This window comes from Myotis lucifugus, unplaced genomic scaffold (assembly GCF_000147115.1).
Source record: "Myotis lucifugus unplaced genomic scaffold, Myoluc2.0 scaffold_231, whole genome shotgun sequence".
Lineage (NCBI taxonomy): Eukaryota > Metazoa > Chordata > Mammalia > Chiroptera > Vespertilionidae > Myotis > Myotis lucifugus.
This window is the reverse complement of record NW_005871279.1, coordinates 94764-109936: the sequence shown is the minus strand read 5'-3', so window position 1 is coordinate 109936 and position 15173 is coordinate 94764. Positions and strand designations below refer to the sequence as shown.

At 35.1% G+C, this 15173-nt stretch overlaps 1 protein-coding gene across 1 annotated transcript in view; it reads right to left on the bottom strand.

Moving 5' to 3' along the window:
- The window catches only part of LOC102423914 (ephrin type-A receptor 6), a gene marked incomplete at its 5' end in the record, with an annotated part of 354481 nt that extends 345760 nt beyond the window's left edge, over nt 1-8721 (bottom strand). The window contains one exon of the mRNA XM_023762099.1: nt 8597-8721. Within this exon, the coding sequence (XP_023617867.1) occupies nt 8597-8721 (125 nt within the window). The remainder of the gene's footprint in view (nt 1-8596) is intronic.
- Between the last annotated feature and the right edge of the window lie 6452 nt (nt 8722-15173).

The window sequence follows — 15173 nt, the reverse complement described above, 5'->3', positions numbered from 1 at the left end:
ATATATATATATATATATATATATATATATATATATATATATATATGCCTAAGTGACAGTTCAACTGGTATCTATGATGCGCACTGACCACCAGGAGGCAGATGCTCAATACACAGGCATGGAAACATGGAACAGACTGATGAATCTCAGAGGGAAGGTGGGAAGAGATTAACCAAAGATCTTATATGTATACTAGAGGCCTAGTGCATAGATTCATGCACTGGTGAGGTCCCTTGGCCTGACCTGCAGGGATCAGGCTGAAACTGGCAGTCTGACATTCCCTGAGGAGTCCCAGATTGTGAGAGAGTGCAGGCCAAGCCAAGGGACCTCACTGGTGCACGAATCCGTGCACTGGGACTCTAATTTTATATAAGGAACTTCAGCACCTGAGGGGTCTGGTATTTGATGGGGTTCCTGAAAGCAATCACCCTAGGCTAATGAGGGACAACTGTCCAATAAAAGAAAATGAGGACTGCATATTAACCACTTTATAAAAAAATGGGTTTTTTTCTTCAGTTGATTATTTCTACAATAACTGCATCATATATTTTTTATCAAGTAAAGATGCAGATTTACGGATTACATAACTTTAGAAAAATTAGTAGTATCATTGGATTGTTATCTGGGGAAAAACTTAAGAAAGTAGAATAAGCCAGGAGTGAAGGAAGAAAGCAATATTTGTGTTACTTGGAATTGGGGCGAGTGGACTCTCCTTGTGTGTTCTGTGTTCTTGAAGTTTGAACAATAAAATTTGAGGACTAAAAGATTTTAAGCAACAGTTTGGAATTTTATTACAAGTGTATACAAACTCCCCAAATGGGGAAAAACCTGCTCTTTCTCTAAACGGGGAAAAACCTAATTCTCTGAGTCTCTTTGTCTCTGGATTTATAAATGCTGGGAGCTATTTGTCTCGTTATGACTCTTTCTAATTGGACTCTTCCTTAATTTATGACCACCGAACTCTCGTAATTGGCTACTTTCCTGCAGGGTATCAGTTTCAAAGTTCAAAGCTCACAGGGTGCCCCCCTCTTCTCTTCCCCTTATCTTGTCACATTCCTTTGTCCTCTGTGAAAGTAAGATAAACATTCTGGCAGCTCCAAGCTGTCTCTGCCCTACACATATGCATCCCTCTCCCATAGACCCTCCTTTTCCCTAACTGCCTGTCCTGTCTCTACAATTCCTTTCACTTGACTTTCATAGAGGATACCATGAATTCAACCTTCCCTTAAAAGAGTCTACTTTAGCCTGGCCTGTGTGGTTCAGTGGTTGAGTATTGATCTATGAACCAGGAGGTCACCGTTCGATTCTGGTCAGGGCACATGCCCGGATTTTGGGCTCGATCCCCAGCAGGGGGTGTGTAGGAGGCAGATGATCAATGATTCTCTCTCATCATTGATGTTTCTAGCTCTCTCTCTCTCTCTCCCTTCCTCTTGGAAATCAATAAAAAACATATTTTTTAAAAAGGCTACTTTTAAAATCATCCCTGAATCATGAAAATATTTCTCATAATGAAAAGCTTCCCACAAATCTCATCTTTTTAAATAATACACTGTTCTCATAACATGAAATTATATATTTGTATTTAAACTCATAGATACCTTATACTGTAATGGGTGGACTAAGTGAAACAATAGCAGTTACATCAATTCAGTATTTTATATAGGTAATTTGTGACCACCTTGGATATATGAATGCTTCCTTTCTCATGATGAGTTTTCTTGTACAAAAATCTAAAAACTGCTGACTGTGGTGAGAATTAACAAGAGAACTTTAAGGAAAAGACTTTACCAGTCACAGTGTCTTTAAATACTGGATATAAGAATAATGGAGTGTTATGGGGGGTTCATGTTTCAAAATGAGCTACCAGTTGGTAATTAGTGAAGCTGCAACAACACCCTGGTGAGACAGGTATGTTTTATTGCTGACATTTTACAGATGCAAAATGGGCATTAGAGAGTAATGAAGTGTTTGGCCTCAGGGAGCCCGGAACACCTGCATCAGCAGAAAGCACTGACTTTTCTGAGAAGTCCGATTGTGATGTAAGTACTGAGGCCGGTGTTAACAAGCACATACTGGCTGTGTGATTTTGGCAAAGTTACTTAGCTTCCTTAGTTTCCTCATCTGTAGAAAAGGATTATTAGGATCAAATTATTTCATCAATGCAAAATGCTTTTAAAAGTACCTGGCCAACTACTGTCTGTGGATTATTGGCTATGTGTCTTTCTGAGCACTGGGGATATGAAAATGGACAAAAGGAACCCCTGTCCTCATAGCTTCCATTCTAATTATTAACAGATGATGGAAAGTGTCTTTCTTATGAACAGGTAGAAATATGAAGTCCTGGAGGTTTTCTTTCTTTCTTTCCTTTCTTCCTTTCTTCTCTTTCTTCTCTTTCTTTCTTTTCTTTCTTTCTTTCCTTCTTTCTTTCTTCCTTCCTTTCTTCCTTCCTTTCTTCCTTCCTTTCTCCCTTCCTTCCTTCCTTCCTTCCTTCCTTCCTTCCTTCCTTCCTTTCTTTCTTTCTTTCTTTCTTTCTTTCTTTCTTTCTTTCTTCTTTCTCTCTCTCTCTCTCTCTCTCTCTCTCTCTCTCTCTCTCTCTCTCTTTCTTTCTTTCTTTCTTTCTTTCCTTCTAGGGGTAACTTTACAGTGGCTGGTGACTTTTCTCAATTTCCTGTGAATGAGTTCTTAACAAACAGAGGACTTCACTGATTTCTCTAGAATTTGCTGTGTTAGGCACTGGACAGCGTGAATGACAAAGAGAACAAGACGTGTTCCCCATTCTTCAGGGTTCACAAAATTGTGGAGTCAGATACACACAAAAATGACTCTGATCAAGGCTAATTTGATAAATATAATAACAGGAGAAAGAAGCAAGAGGTAAAGTGCCATGGACAGAGGGAAAAAGAGCAAAAGTTAAGAATGTGAACAAAAGGGTAAAGAGCAGAGGAAAAGATAGATACGAGAAGGGTATGTTTTATATTCAGCGGGGTTTTTGATATTTTGTAACTGAAATAGGGTTTGCAGTATTTTGAAGGGGAAGACTGAGAGTTGAAAGCAGATGTCTTAGTTCTGTTGAAATAACTTTCTAAGCTCCAGACGGAGCGGTTCCTACCTGGGTGCCATGTCAGCAAACCAAAACTTACATAACTTTCATGTCCCTGTAAATACTCCCCTTGACCAGAACCACAGTATATCCAGCCAGCCAGTCCCCAAACACCAAGCCAACTCTGGGCTCTATACTTTCCTGTTCCTTCTCACCCCAAACAGGTTTGACTCCTTGGCCCCAGCCAATCAGATGTTTTCTGTTTTTCTCTTCCTTATGCTTTATTGTTGATCCTATAAAAGCATCCTGCCACCTGCCCCATTTTGTGGTTCTCCAAAAGGAGACTGTCTACTTCTTGAAAGTGTTAAATGCAGTTTGTTTGTATCACCTAAATTGCTCTCAGTTTTTTAAACAGTACTCTCATTACAAGTAGGCTCTGCTTTGGCGAAAAGCATAGTTTGCATGGAAATATTAAGTATAATTTTTGGGGGGGTAACTTATACTTGGCTTTCTTTGTTATTTTAGTCCCTTTTCATATTCAAACTACATTCATTTGAGTTTTAAAAAATGAAATAACTTAAAAAATATTTTTATTGATTTCAGGGAGGAAGAGAGAGGGAGAGATGGAAATATCAACGATGAGAGAGAATCATTGATTGGCTGTCTCCTGCATGCCCTCTACTGGGGATCAAGCTTGCAACCTGGGCATGTGTCCTTAACCTGAATCAAACCTTGGACCCTTCAGTCCGCAGGCCGACGCTCTATCCACTGAGCCAAACCAGTGAGGGCTGAAATACTTTTTCAGTATGAAAAAAGTATCTAAGAATCGGGGGGATATAATTAACTGAATGGAGAATATCTAATTAGTTATGACCAAAAGCAACATGTTATTTTTTTCTCTATATCCTTCTTAACACACACACATAGACACACACACACACACACAGATATACACAAACACGATAGTGACAGCAGGGTCTTAACTTTTATATATAATTATAATGTGAAGAACACTGTTCACTGTGGGAAAGTATTTTTAAAAATATGTGTTTATGTATTTAATTTCAGTAGATATAAATGAAAAAATACAGTTATTTGAGAGACAGGATAACTTATCTATATTACTATATAGACCAAACATATTAGCATTTGGAAACAGAACTGTAAGAGTTTACCTTTCTGGACCCTTATTTTATTTATAAGAAAATAAGACTAAGAAAGGTAAAGTTTGAGCAAAACTCAAATTTTTGAACACCCAGGCCAGTGCCTTCTTCTAATATTACATATTCTATGAGCAAAAGTCACTGGTAATAACAGTATGTAGTTTGACCTCAGATATTTAGAGACACGCACATTCTAAGTGAGTTACTTTCTGATTTACAGAATAATGTTCTTAACACAATGAGAACTTAATAAAACAGCTTAAGTCCTCAGAGAATGGTGTAAATATTGCTTATTTGTGGGTTACTTATGGGTTTGCAATATAGTGTAACTTTGAGTAAAAGGAAATGGAAGGTTTAAATAACACAAATTAAAGTCTAAGGCACCAATATTGAAAACTGAGTAGGCCTGGCCAGTGTTGCTCAGTGGTTGAGCATAAACTATAAACCAGGAGGTCATGATTTGATTCTGGTCAGGGCACATGCCTGGGTTGTGAGCTTGATCCACAATAGGGGCATGCAGAAGGCAGCCGATCAATGTATCTATCTCATCATTGATGTTTCTAGCTCTCTCTCCCTCTCCCTTCCTCTCTGACATCAATAAAAATATATTAAAAAAGAAAAAGAAAACTGAGTAGAATGTGAATATTATAATGAGCTGAGAATTAAGATTCTCTCATAGTTCTCTGAGCATTGAGGTACCCTAATTGACAGTTGGTGGGCCACTAGGTCCCCATGAATCACCTTTACTTATTCCTGCTTCCATCGCCCAGATTCGGAGTTTTGCTTTGAAAAGCTGTAACTGCCACCTTCTTTGGAGACCTACATTTGAACTACTGGAGCCACTACAGAGAACCAGAAGTGCCTGTGATATTGTTTTCCATCCCACATGTACATTTCCATTAAAGCCTGTCGCCAATGATGGATTGGAGTCAGAGTGTGGAATCTCAGCTTCTTTGTTCCCATAGTATGGACTCTGAGATGTAATCAGATTCCAGAGCTCCCCTTAGTCACTCTGAGTTTGATTGGCATCATCCTTCATACTCCTGCTTCCTCCATTTTCTTACCAGTTCTCCTGGGAGTTTTCTTAATCACTTGTATGCAAATTCCTGCCTCAGGGTCTGTTTTTGAGTAACTCAATCTAAGGCAACTATGGAAGCTATTTAGGATCCACCCATCCATTCATATTTATCTATACTGCTACCTCCCTCTCTCTTCCCTTCCTCACGTTCATTCTGTATCCCCCTCTACCCCAATAAGCAACACCTGAAAGAACATGTGGCATATAGCCCATTCCATTTTAGAATTCTCTATACTCATAAAATCATACACAAAAATGCACATATGGAGGAATATTTGTGTTCCCAAAGTAGGGTGTATAGAGTGTGGCAAAAGTAGGTTTATAGTTGTTTGTATGGAAAATACAACCACAAATAAATAATAATACAAGTATAAACTCTGTGTTTCATTCTTCACAACTTTTGGCCCACCCTACAGGCTATACTTATTTGATTCCTGTTTTTCTTACTGAACAATATTTAGGTTCCTAATAAAGAAGGAAATTATTTTTAACTAAGAGTGCTATTGTAATTTTCCCTAGTTATAAGCTTAATAAAAATATTTTCTTGGAAGGAGAAATCATGTTATAAATGCAGATATGTAAGATGTATAGTTAGAATTTGAAGTAATAGTTGGAAAAAGTTTCAATGCTGCCAATCATTTTATACTCTCCGCAAGTTTTATATTCTAACATCTTTGATTGGTTGCTTTTACAGTGTGCATTTATATATAAAAATATAATATGTTTAATTAGTTTGTACACAATTCCCATACTATTATGTTCTGATTTTATATTATATTTTATCCTAATATTTCCCTAATGTTTACTTAAATAGTATTTAATACTGATTTAGTGTGCTTTTCATCTTCAAGTCTGTTTATAATTCAATTTTACAACCTACTAGAATGGTTGATATCTTCATTTTCATTTTGTAAATATAAAGTCTGAGACACAGGGAGATTAATTGACTTTTTCCTGGCCATAAACATAACAAGAGTCATAAATTTAAAATCTTTAACTTCCAACTTCATTTTCAATCCATTAGCATTAGATCATTGCCACTTTCTTACAAAATAAACTCCTTTGAAATATTATTTATTCCATAATTAAAACATAACTATTATGTCAATTACCGCCTTTCAGACCTTATTGATTTCTAAAATCTTGATTGGATGAATGTGGTTCCCTTTTTATGGAATCTGTATAATTTGTCCTTAATTGGAAATATTGCAAGTTATCTTCATCTTCAAACATGAAGTAGAAATGACTATAAAATAAGAGTGATTTGCTGGGTATGAAATATAACCTTTATAAAATGTGAAGAAATATTTTCATTCTGAAAGTTCCTTATATGTGTGTGTGCATTGATTTTTAAATAATCACAATTTGTGAATACATGAAGATCTATTGAATTAGATAACAGAATCCTATATAATAAAAGGGTAATATGCAAATTGACTGAACAGTGGAACAACCGGTAGCTATGAAGCACACTGACCACCAGGGTGCAGATGCTCAATGCAGGAGCTGCCCCCTGGCGGTCAGTGCGCTCCCACAGCGGGAGCACCACTGAGCCAGAAGCCAGGCTCATGGCTGGTGAGTGCAGCGTCAGTGGCGGGAGCCTCTCCTGTCTCCGAGGCAGCACTATGGATGTCCGACTGCACTCCCCAGGAGGAGTGGGCCTAAGCCATCAGTTGGACATCCCCGAGGGCTCCCGGACTGTGAGAGGGTGCAGGCTGGGCTGAGGGCCCACCCAAATTCATGAATCTCGTGCACTGGGCCTCTAGTATATGTATATTCTTGTGACAGCATGCTACAGGTTGTAACATTTGAAAGGATAGTCCAACAAGATATCTCAACACATGTTGGCATGGCTAATGTGCAGAATCTATAACCCAATTTAAACTCAGTAAATTTCTTCTTTTTTAGACTATGAATTATCCATGTGAATTCATGATAGTGACAGTTTTCATTGACTGCCTAATGCTGATATTACTAGAGTGTCAAAACAAAGACAGCCATGATACTGAGTTACCTCTCCTTTTCTCAAACTTACATTTGCTCAGAAGCAGTAGAATAGAAAGATATTTTTGTTTCTCTGCTTGCCTCATATTTCTTCAGAGGAGACCTAAATTTGTTAATGTTGTTTCTTTGCTTCTAGTAAGTTAGAGAAATGTGACAAGTTCATGCTTATTGTAGTATACCATTGAATATGATATACATTTAGTACATTTAATTTTTAAATTTAATGTTCCCTGTATCAATATTCCCTGTATCAATGCTCTCTGTGTCAATATTCCATAGTAGCACAATGAGTCTATCAAAGTTCACCATGTGGTCTGCTGTAATATTTATAGCAACACTAGCATAATGGTGAGGAATTGGGGAGGGGAGCATAAAGAGTGTGAAAACAATAAAGGTAAGTATATAATTCATGAAAATATAGTAATTTGAACTATTTTAAATGATAATATGAAAATTAAGGTCGCCAGTAGATTTATTAACCAGTTTTATTTTGCTAGATTTTTATATAATAAAACAGCTGACCTGGCAATGTAAAGAAAAAATTTAAAAGTCTGCTATTACCATATATCCCTTAAATAGTCCAATTTCCCAAATTATAGTGTACTGAAACTTTTTTTTTTGGACCTCACTTGAGGATATTTTCTCATTGATTTTTTTTTTTTTTTTTTTTTTTTTTTTTTTTTTTTTTTATTTATTTTTAGAGAGAGTGAAAGAGAGAAGGAAAGACAGGGAAATATCGATGTGAGAGAAACACATCGATTGGTTGCCTCCTGCACACACCCTGACCAGGCCCAGGCAAAGGGGGAGCCTGCAACCCAGGTATGTGCCCTTGAACGGAATCAAACCCGGAACCCTTCAGTCTGCAGGCCAACGCTCTATCCACTGTGCCAAACGAGCTAAGGCTGTGACTTTAAATTCATTGGCAAGTAATATGACCTATACAAACTCTTTGTAGGTTATAATAATTTCATTTTACTATTTCTTCCCAAGTGAATTTAGAAACAATGTTATGTCAACAGAACTGTTAAGTTGCAGGAATTACTACTTCTTACTATATGTTAAAACTCCCTAGGATAAGATAAAGACCTTGTTATCTTCTACTTTAATCTAACATAAAACAAGATAAGTTAATTAAGAAATTATATCACAATAGTAAATTAGAGAGTATTCAAAAACATAGAGGTATGTGGTTAGGCCAAAGAAGAACAGTTTTTTAAAGTGAGATAATATAGTATAATAACATGCTCAGTATATACATATATGCACATATATGTATATGTAACTTTTTAGGAAGCTCCAAATAAGACCTACTTTCTCATAGTACTTGATCTCGTAGTCCAGTATGGCTCCATTGGGAAAAGCAGGTGCTTGCCATGATAGGGCAATGCTATTTTGGGATGCCCAGTCCTTCCTTACCATACCTATCAGGGAAGGCGCTGAAATGAAAGAAAATAACTAAGAATTAATTGACAGGAATCATATTCCATAATTCTTTCTGTAATATTTTTCTTCCCAAAATACATAATTCTTGATGAGCAGGACATCAAGTATAGGTGTCAGATTAACAAAGTAGCCTTACGATCTTCTCTATTCAATCTAAATAAAGTATCTATAATAATAAAAGCGTAATATGCTAATGAGACTGGATGACCTTTTGGACGAAGCTGGGGCTGCAAGGGAAGCCCGGGTCCCGGGTGCCAGAAGGAAGCCGGTGCTGGCAGCCAGGGGAAGGAAGGCCTACTCTTGCATGAATTTTGTGCATCAGGCCTCTAGTTAAAATGTATTTAGAAATACTATCAGGGAACAAAGGAAAATTTCAAGTAGTCCAAGAATAAGGACCAGAACTCATCGTCTTTGGTTTTGTTAGAGGAGGACATTTTTCTTTAAACTGATTTTGTCTCTACATGAAGTGTGATACACTTGGCTCCTATGTTTAATTAAATCTAAATCTTCTATAGAAAAATCCTCTGCAATGACAAGATCATTCATATGCTTTTCTTTCAAGACTTAGGACTTATAAAGCCTTAGTATTTTATAAATGTTTACATCACAAACTTCTTAGACCCTGGCCAGATAGCTCAGTTGGCTAGGCAGTGGTCGGCAAACTGCAGCTGGCGAGTCACATGCGGCTCTTTGGTCCCTTGAGTGTGGCTCTTCCACAAAATACTACGTGCGGGTGCGCACGTACAGTGCGATTGAAACTTCGTGGCCCATGCGCAGAAGTCGGTATTTTGTGGAAGAGTCACACTCAAGGGGCCAAAGAGCCACATGTGGCTCACGAGCCGCAGTTTGCCGACCACTGGGCTAGAGCATCATCTTGCTAAGCCAAGGTTGCAGATTCCATCCCTGGTCAGGGCAAATACAAGAATCACCCAATGAATGCATAAATAAATAGAACAACAAATGGATGTTTCTCTCTCTCTTCCTTCCTCTCTATAAAACTATTTAGGACTTTATAAAGTGTTAGTACTTTATAAAAATTTATATCACAAACTTCTTAACTACAGTAAATTATTGCTTATCAATGTAAGAATTATTTGCATGGTTTCTGTTGCATTTGAATAAAATTGAAATCCTTGACTTCTGAAGTTTATTTTCAGAATCATGTCTTTTTCTCTCTATATATCACTGTTTTAACAATCTAACTTTACCCTAAAGTAATCTTGTATTAAACTCCCAAAATTTACCTAAATTATATATATTTTAAAATTTTTTATAACAAAATATTTTTCATTTTAAGTTTTCTACATTTTAAAAGTTTCTTACATAGATGTTAAAACTCATTCATAAAAAGAATAATATGAATTAAATATACTGAGATACTATTCCTTATCTACCAAGTTGGCAAAAAAATCCAAAAATCTGATACCAGGTTCTCCGTTGAAAAGGCTGTGGTGGAAACGGACTTTAATGCATAGTTGGGAAAAATGCAAAATGGTACAACTCTTATAAAGGGAAATTCAACAATTTGAAGACAATTCTATGTTCATTTATACTTTGGCTTTTTGGAATCATCTTAAAGATACATTGCACAAAAACAAAGTGATATATTTATAAGCCTACTCACTGACAATTGTTTGTAATGATTAGAAACAATTTAAATATCCATCAATAACAGACTATTTGAAAAACCATGCTACATCAGAGAGTTATGATGTTGTAAAAAGGAATTGTGACTATCTATAAATACTACAATGGCATTATTTCAGGATATATTTTTAAATGATAAAACTTAAGTGGAGAAAAATACATAAAATACAATATAAGGAGAAATCTAGGAATAGAAAACAATAACAACGGTTACCCCTATAGGATGAGAAGAAAATAGGATGGACGCTACAGGGTTAAAAGCGAAATGTCTCTGACTACAGCTTCCCTTTAAAGATTTATTTTGGAATCCTGTAAATATTTTTAAGTGTTAGAAAACAAATTAACATTTTAAAAAGGGAACCCTAGTATACTGTTAGTGGGAATACAGAATGGTACAGCAACTGTGGAAAACAGTAAAAGTTTAAAATGGAAGTGTCATTTGACCCAGTGATCCCACTTCTGGGAATATATCCTAAGAATCCTGAAACACCGACCAGAAAGAATGTATGCACCCCTATGTTCATAGCAGCGCAATTTACAGTAGCTAAAATCTGGAAACAGCCCAAGCACCCATCAGTTGATGAGTGGATAAAAATGCTGTGGTACATTTACACAATGGAATACTATGTGGCTGTATAAAAGAAGGAACTCTTACCATTTGTGACAATATTGATGGACTTGGAAAATATTATGCTAAGCGAAATAAGCCAGAGAAAGACAGGTATCACATGATCTCACTTATATGTGGAATCTAATGAATAAAATAAACTGATGAACAAAATAGGTCCAGAGGCATGAATGCATGAAATGGACTGACAAATGGCAGAGGGGAGTGTGGTTCGGGGGGACAGGAAAGATTATCCTAGAACATATATGCATATATACATAGCCCATGGACACAGACAATAATGTGGTGCAGGCTTGGGGCTGAGACAGGTTGCAGGGGGGGGGGCAAAGGCAGGAAAATGGGGAGATGTCTGCAATACTGTCAACAATAAAAAAGCAATTTTGAAAAATTAGAAGAAAAATAAAAGAAAGAAAGCTATGTATTGAATTGGATGCATAGACTCCAAGAGGAACTACTTAAAGTAACTTTAAAACACAGTAACTTAACATACATCTCAAAGGGATATGTTTTATAGATTTAAAAAACTGCAAAAATTATTAAATTGTTTTAATAAGGATATTATTGATGGTGGTATTGAAGTTGTAATTCAGAACCTGTGTCTATATATTAAGGGATAAAGCAAATGAATAATTATGTTGGTGTCATTGATAACTAGGGTTTTTCTTTTCTCCTAGCGAGAAAGGAAATACAGATGTCAGTTCAATAAAGTATGTAAAAACTCTACAGTAGTAAACTCAAATTAGAAATATATTCATGAACTCATGATATCTTTCTAATTCATTTTCAGAAATCCATTCAAATATACCAGTCACTGGTGAGAATAGGATTTGAAAAAAAATTGATTCTCTGTTTCATGGTGAATATACTTTAAATTTCTAAGAAAAACTCAAGTATTAAGTTTGGTGTTTCATGTCTGAATGTTGCTTTTCTATCTTAAGGATAAAATATTTTTTTTAAACTTGTGAGAATGACAAGTTTGGTTCTTCTAAGGAAATAAGTACTTTAGAAACTACATTTAAAACCCTTTCCAGATGTTGAATGAAAGCATCATTATTGGACTAAAACATATTCTTAAACATGAATAATAATTATAGAAATTGCTAAGAAACAGAAAAGTTTGTGATAGAAGCTAAAACAGATATGGATAATGGAAATAAGGAAAAGTGCTCAGATAATTCACTCTTTAATCGAATCATATTCACTACAAATAAGCTACCATTAATAAATTTATCCATGTTGGAAACTACACTAATGTTCTTTGAATTATAGTGTAATACTGTATTAAATAGCACTTTATGGAAAAATTAAAACTCTCAAGTGAATTATACAAATTATAAATTTATTTAAGTATGTCAATTTATTGCAATTTTTGAAAATGTCTTTTCCATATGTATACATCTTATAGTTAATTTTCAGTTTAATGTATAATGCCATAAAGCCACATTACCGGTGTATCACACTTTGCTTCATAATTATTTAGCATTCAAGATCAAATAATATAATTTTTTCAAAACATATAAGAAATTCAATTATAGCAGCAGTATATTAGAATAACTTTTAAATCAAATATAGGTACTATCTTTTCTATTTAAAATCCTTCAATGGTCAATTAATTTTATAGGTATAGCACCTAAATTTTATGAGTCCTCTCCTATATGTCTATAAAATAGAAATAAAGAGAATCTAGTCCCTAGCTATGTAAATTATACATGGACTGTAGGGTCCAAGAACCACATAAAGCCTAAAAAATATCTTCACGTTTGCACATTTATTTCATAGGTAAATTTCCATATTTTACATATCTTTAAAATATATATCATTTATATAATTCTATTTTTTAAAAATATATCTTTATTAATTTCAGAAGTAAGCGAGAGTGAAAGAGAGATAGAAACATCAATGATGAGAGAGAATCATTGATTGGCTGCCTCCTGCACGTCCCCTAATGGGGATCAAGCCCGCAGCCCAGGCATGTGCCCTTGACTGGAATCGAACCTGGGACCCTTCAGTCTACAGGCCAACGCTCTATCCACTGAGCCAAACCAGCTAGGGCTATAATTCTATTTTTAACCATATTGTAAACCTCAGTCCACATTTTGATATGGACTCCATAGTTATTACTTTAATAGTTAAATTATTAAATTATGTGGATACTTTATTAAGTTTTTCCTTTAATATTGGATGTTGAAATTCCAATATTGTCCTGTTAGTGTTCTCAGATTTTATGGACACATTTTAGATTTTCTTAAATATTTTATAGAGAAAATTGCTTCAATTAATTTGGATTTTCTGCGCCATACTATGTAATAACGTATTGCTTTTGAAAAGAGCTATATCAATACACACTAGGCACACATTTTAAATAGTTATTGAGTTAAAGCAGAGGCTGTTGGAAACAATTTATAAGTCGATATATACCCCAAAGGCTCCCTTTTCTATTTGCAAAGAAATCCAACACTATACAGAATTTCATTTTAAAACAAAGCTTCAATATAGAAAACCTCAAGTGTTTGTTTTGATTATATTTAACAAATTTGTTTTCTGCATAACCCAAGTTTATGGAGCATCCGAATTTGGCATTTTGGGACAACACTGTAGTTCCAATGAATATAAAGCAGAAAATACATAATTCCTCAACATAAGAAAAAACTAATTTTAGAGCACAGAAGGACAACTATTGATTTTTACTTATGATTCTAAAAAGTCAGTGAAGGAAAGAAATAGGCAGGGAAATAATATCTTTTGGAGTTTGTCAGATCAGAGGCTCAGTGAAAGACGTGAAGACTCAAGCAATATTTCCTGAGTAAAATTATGTACTCACTATAGTTCTCAGTAGGATTATATTTCTGATACACATCCTTTCATAGGCCTTCAAAATCTTAGCTTTGACCTTCAAGAGAAATGACTGCTACATTCTTTAAAATGGCTTTAAAGCAAACCGTTCTAATTACTACATTTTCTGAATCTCAAATAGTTTACCAAAAGGTCTATTAAAAATGTGAAAAGAAAAGCATGTAACAGAATTAGTTAACAAAAGAGATCTTTTTCACATCTAGACAATCATTATTTTCTTATGCTTATGTGGAGATACCCAAAGAAATATTAAATTATTCTAATTATTTTGCTCCTAATTAATCTGAGGTTATCCCTATTTTAAAGATGAGGAAGTTAAAGCTTAGAGGAGTCAGCGATAGTTTAGTGATGAGATGTGAAAGTGAATTTTGATATTAACTCAAAATGTCAAGAAAAAAGTGGAAAATTAACATTTTTGCTGCATTTCCTCTTAAAATCAATCTTAGTGTTGTAATCTGTACAAAATTAAAATCTGTGTTCAAAACTAGAAGTGAGGAATGAGGCAAAGTCACAAATATCTTCTTTGCTTTTGAATCTGTTTTTTGATATTTTTAATATCAAATAATGACACATTTGAATCACTTGGGCCTTTTTATATATATATGTCTTATTTTGAGAATGTAATCAAGATTTATCATATGGATCATGAGTTTATGTATTTTCCTAAAGATCTATCAAATATTGCTAATAATCATTTACTGAGAATATGGGCATAGTTTATATATTGAGATATGTGTATATGTGTGAGTATGTGTGTGTTGGGTAAAAAAGAGAGAAATTAAAGGAAGAGAGAATGAGAGGATACTCTTGTGCACACGTTTCTGTGATAATTAAAACCTTAATAGTGAATGTTAAATGATAGAATCTTAGTATTAAGGTAAACCTTATAAGCCATTTCATATATCTTCAGCAATGCAGAACATCCCTCACCACATCTCTGAGAACTGATTATCCACTTCTTGCTTCAGCAGTTGCAGCAGAGTCTACTTCACAAGGCAATCCATTCCTTTTTGAAAATCTCTAATTGTTAAAAAAGTCCTCACATGAAATTTGTTTTCTTCCTGTAACTTCCCCTTAGTTCCTAATTCTGACCATCAGCATAAATGAAATTAACTCTCCACTTTGCTCATCTATCATCCTCTTTCTTATCTCTCTTTCTTCATTTTCTCCCTTCTTTCTCTCCCTCTTTCTTCCTTCCTCTCTTCATTCTTCATTTCCTTTCAGTGCTCTTACCTCTTTTCTTTACCCTTTTCCCTTCCTTTTTACCCTGTGCCTATGTCCAGAAAGCTGTGTGTGTGTGTGTGTGTGTGTGTGTGT